General features: G+C 44.3%; 1 protein-coding gene across 1 annotated transcript; it reads right to left on the bottom strand.

Moving 5' to 3' along the window:
- Positions 1–2,602: 2,602 nt before the first annotated feature.
- On the bottom strand, positions 2,603–4,065 carry LOC132376819 (axin interactor, dorsalization-associated protein-like). Its single transcript, XM_059942678.1, is given in 2 exon segments — positions 2,603–3,305; positions 3,307–4,065. Coding segments are annotated over 2 exon segments (921 nt in total). The 3' UTR covers positions 2,603–3,143.
- Positions 4,066–5,488: the final 1,423 nt, after the last annotated feature.

Genomic DNA, 5,488 nt, shown 5'->3' with positions numbered 1-5,488 from the left:
TGGGTACAGAATCTTTGGAGTTGTTCTCTTTCTCCATTTTTCCGATCTGCACTTCCCCCCTTTTTCTCGCCAGCACCTCACACTGCTGCATCGAGGTCACCGTGTTATCTTCAATGTCTTCTCCTGGGAAGTAAGAGATTTGACTTTGGACATGCTCCACAGCCAGCACAGTCCCAGCGGCAGTGTCCAGGCCTCTGGCCTTGGAAGACTCAGGAGGGCAGGTCCCCTTATTGCACAAACTTGTCCATGTCCTTGACATTTTTGCTGCTTAATACTTTTTAGAGTGACACCCTTTCCTTCTGTCCAGTTGAACTGACACACCTTGCATCCCATAATTTCTGGCCCATCAGAGAAGGAGGAAAGGATGTAAATTACTTAGATCTGACCTTGTTTCATATGTCACCACCTCACTGGTAAATATTCATTGGGTTAGAAAGAAATACTACTGTGACACTCATAGGCTCCCAGACTCTGTAAATTCTAGATCATCAGGGGCTTCAGAAATAGGGTCAACAACTTTCAGAACTTTATTTCCAAACAAGTTAATATTACAAAACGCAGTCAACCAAAAATGAGGAATTCCACCAGGGCAGTGGTTCTTGGTTGCATATTGAAATAAAATTAAAAATCGGTATTTTATGTTTATTTATTTATTTATTTATTTATTTATTTTTGGCTGTGTTGGGTCTTCGTTTCTGTGCGAGGGCTTTCTCTAGTTGCGGCAAGCAGGGGCCACTCTTCATCGCGGTGCGCGGGCCTCTCACTATCGTGGCCTCTCTTGTTGCGGAGCACAGGCTCCAGACGCGCAGGCTCAGTAGTTGTGGCTCACGGGCCTAGTTGCTCCGCGGCATGTGGGATCTTCCCAGACCAGGGCTCGAACCCGTGTCCCCTGTATTAGCAGGCAGATTCTCAACCACTGCGCCACCAGGGAAGCCCCCTAAAATCGGTATTTTAAAAAAAATACCCATGTCTGGGTCTTACCCCAGAAAATTCTGATTTAATTGGTCTAGGGTGTGGCAGCAGGACTTTTGAAAAGCAGCACACTTTATGGTAAAAGCTAGCTTACTTTCTTTCATGATTATTAATTTCTTTAGAGATCCGACTTCTATTTGCACACATTCTGCCTGAAAGTTTCTGATGGTATAAATGAGCTGCTTACCCTTTGAAGGTAAGTGCTGACTGAAATATTTATTACCATTAATATAGTGATTATCTTTATCATCCAAGTCAGTATGTTCAGTGACAAGCACAAAATCCTCAGTTCAACCATCAAAGGTGAAAATGATGACCCTCGAAGACTCTGCTTTCTTCTTCACATACCCCCCTCCTCACCTCCACACACCTTTGACTGGCTTTTTTTTTTTTTTTTCTTCCAGTTTTGCTACATTTTAATGGTAGGTTTTTTAAGGGATTAGTTTTAGGTCTTGTCAGCAACATCAAACAGAAGGTACCGAGTACTCCACAAGGTACAGAGCGCTGCCAAGCACCTCAGAAAATGTACGTGACATGGCGAACATGTGGTTCTTACCCCCTGAGGAGCTTACAGTCCGGGGGTCAGCAGGTGGGCTGGCAACTCACAGTCTAAGAGTTGAGTGAACAACAAAATAATTTATTGAGGCAAATTCTTCATCCCCTCAAGCTACTGTGGATGGAATCATTTTGGAATTAAACTAATCAAGAGAGAGGCAAGACTAAATTTGGTTGAGAATTCTTCAGGCTCATATAGTTTTTTAACATCCATCATAGTAAACAGAACTGACCTAACAGACAACTGAAAGTGGAGACTAGGTCTCTTGAGGTGCAAGGGCTAGAACTTGACTGTGGTTACTTACTTTAAAAAGCAAACATACTGAACTGGATGACTAGGCTTATTACACTAGTTTAAAAATAGGCCAAGTACTGGCACTGCGTTCCCCTCATGCTAGCATTGGTCATTTAAAATAGTGAATATTAAATATGTGGGCCCCACATCTAACCCACAGAATGCCCACCCCAAATCTTAATGTTCTGTGTATCAAATATCCACCTCGTGTGTACTATGAAAGTTTTATTTATGCCCCATTATTAAGTCAAAAGAATGTAAATAGTCAAATTTTAAAAAGCTAATGACCTGCATATCTCCATATGGATTAATGGCAGTATATCTACATAGGAAATAAATGGCAATCCTATCTACCTATATAAAAAAAAAATAGAATATCTCCAGATTTGCATACTCACCACTATAAGAAGAGGTAGGCGGGTTTTAAGGTTTCACAATCAGTTGTCAGAAAAACAGCAGTTATCCCTGTGGTATCTTGTTAGCATCTGACTCAAATTATTTTTAGATTACATGATTTAGAAGACATTATAAACCCACCAAGAATTCGTAATTATTCTGAGATGGTTCCATCATTAACCCCAGAATCACTATCAGAAAGAGTGATGTACGATGTGATGTAGAAAGAAGCTAATCAACATGACTAAAAATATGCTCACTTTCAGAAAAACAATCTGGTCATCTGGAAAAATCACAGCTACAACCTGCGAACACGCCCATATGGGATACTGATTTGGCCAAGGCACACTATTTCTAAGCAGGAGAACCATGAGATCAGGGTGAATCAAGGCCGTCTCCAAGGAGCAGCCTATAAATTTCCAGACTGACCTTGGGCAGCATAACTGGTCCAATTCCTCTCAGAGGCAGTTTCATACTATCCTACCCACATCAACCCAAAGTCTGACATTAACTCGAAAAACTGAAGAGCATGTTGGAGCAGAAGTGGACAGGTGTGCAAACTCTAGCACACTCTTATTGCTGTATTAAGTGTGAAGGTGAGCACATTCCACCCACAACAGTGTCGTTCCAGGAAGCAGGGCAGGGGTAGTGGCAAATTAGAAAAGAGGCTATTCATTGCACAATTAATAGAAAAGTGAAAACGTTTCAAGATCTACAATAAGCCTGTATCCAAAGGAGTCTTTTACATCAGTGACGTGCTGGACTTTGAATTCTGTGCTACAGCTTTGTAATGGACTCACTCTGGCCTGCTGGCCTGGGTACGGCTTGCTTCCTGCCTGTTGAAAGGTGAATAGGCTACACAGAGCTAGGATGGTTTCTACTGAGTGGTAAGATTCACAGAAGTTCCAGGGTATTCATGTCACGATCATTCCTTGTGCAAAGTTTGATGCAGATGAAGATAAAGTGGTTTCTTGGTCAGCAATTGCAATTTCTTTCTTTTAAAGTCAGTGGGTTTCTTGTATAGTTCTATTACAATTGGCCCAGGTTTAATTTCATCCATCTCCATGAAAGCAAAACACTTGGTGCTTGGTAAACCTTTTTTTAGGCTTGTAGTGTTTGAATTCAAAGAAAATAGCTGCACCTTTGGTTAATTTTTCAACATGCTTCTGGAGCTCCATGTCCACATTAAAATGAACATACATATCTTCTTCTCTTGAAGCCACCAGAGTATCTTGCACAGGAGTTACATCTATGCCATTCAGATCTTTTACACTAACTGTGATATAGGGATCAATGCATTGCCCAGCATCTTTCAGGCCAATTTTCTCAATTCTGATAGTGAGTAACGTCACTCCTTGTTCTGATGGCAACCTTGGTAATAAAGTATGGGGAACTCTAGCAGGAAAGGCATCAGGAGACCGTGCTCTAGCACCACCCTCTTCTTCATCTTCTTCAAATTCCAAATTCTCTTCTTCACCAGGTGCTAAAATTCTTCTTAAGGGGACAGGCTGAACATCAAATGGGAATTCTTTATTATATGTAAGAATATTCTTTAGGATTGGTTCTAGCTTCCTCAGACCCTCCAGTTTAAATTCTTCTTGGGACCGTGTGGATTGTAAAGCTGCACTTCGTAATTCCAAACATGTTGCCATTTTGCCCATGGTTCTCTTTTGTTCTTCGGTGAATTCAGAATTACTGTGCTGAGCTTGGGCCTCTTTTTGTAGGTGTCTTGCTAATATCTGATACTCCTCTATCGCCTCCACCAGCTGGCCCCAAGAGTCGAAGTTGGAGCCTCTCCTAAAGCTGGCACCCCAGCGCTGCAGCAGACTTCGGGTCACCTCCGACATGGCCGGTCCCCACCCCGTCCCCTCCCGCCCCTACCCCAGCGAGGCTGGGCTCTAGGGCGCCATCCTCCCCGGGCCTGGCCCCGACATTCACAGGGCCAGGAGGAACCGCTAGGCCACCGCTACCACCCGCCAAGGAGCCGCCCAAGCCACTTTACCGCCAGAGCCGAACTTTGCGGCTCCGAAGCCTTGACTGGAATTCTGCCTCCTCAGAATCCTGACGTTATCAGCTCACTCAACCCCTTCAGCACCCACACACGTCCCCCCAACACTGCTGTCTGTCCCTCCCCACACTCTTCCCAATGCTTCCCCCGCCTTCATGCCCACCACTTCTCATCGGCCTCCTGGGTTGAATGTAGCCATTCTTTGCGAACGGAGTCAAGCATTTTGAAGGCATTCTTGTTATTTCAATACCTCCACCAATGGTGGCTACGGTGGGAGGTGGTGATGGCATCAGTAGCAACAGGCAGCAGAGGTGGTCAGGATGACGCTGGCTGCTGCTGAGGCAGCCGTGACAGAGGGCAGCAATGGCAGCTGTGGCCACAGGCGGCGGCCACAGAAGTGAACCCAGTGGGTGAAGCAGGCAAGGCAGCTGATCTTTGCTGGAGAGCTTCCTGTCCACCAGAGCCCACTCTGCCTGGTGTGTGGCAAGTGGGAAGTGGCAGGGAATTAAAAATCCATCCCCTTGGGACTCCCCTGGCGGTCCAGCGGTTAACACTGCGCTTCCACTGCAGGGGGCACGGGTTCGATCCCTGGTCAGGGAACCAAACTCCCACAGGCCAAACTAAAAAAAACAAAAGACCCCACAAAAAACAAAAAAAAACCATCCCCTTAAGTAGCCCTCAACCAAATGAAGGGTGTACAAATGCCCTCACCACGAGAGTGGGAAGCCTATTTCCACTGCTTCCCAGAGTTGCCCAGAGAATGAAGCTGTTTCCCACAGTGATACCTTGTTTGCAAATGCACCTCTGATGTGCTGCCTTCCCTTCCCTGCCTCACTTCCCACAGCTCTACCAGTGCTTTCTGGGATCATCTCCCAAACCCTTGTCTCAAAGTCTGTTTCTGGGGGAATCCAAGCTAAGATAATGCATCATGAGCCAAGGATTCAAGCACATATGGCACATTAACAAAAACTGACCATATGCCAAGCCAGAAAGTCTCAACAGATTTCAGAAGAATGAAATCATATAAAATATGTTCTCAACCCAATTGCAATTAGGCAAGATAACTAGAAAAATCCCCATATGTTTAGAAATTTTAAAATACAGTTTTAAACGTCTAAATAATCTGAGATCAATGAAAAAAGCAAAACAGCCATGCTTTGGGGAAAAAGTGCATATATTAGAAAAGGGAAAAGGCTGAAAGTCAGTGAGCTAAACATTCAAAAAGGTAGAAAACAGAAAATTAAATCCAAGAAAAGAAGGTA

Source organism: Balaenoptera ricei, chromosome 13, assembly GCF_028023285.1.
Source record: "Balaenoptera ricei isolate mBalRic1 chromosome 13, mBalRic1.hap2, whole genome shotgun sequence".
In the NCBI taxonomy this organism is placed as follows: Eukaryota; Metazoa; Chordata; class Mammalia; order Artiodactyla; family Balaenopteridae; genus Balaenoptera; species Balaenoptera ricei.
This window is presented reverse-complemented; position numbering and strand designations above follow the sequence as displayed.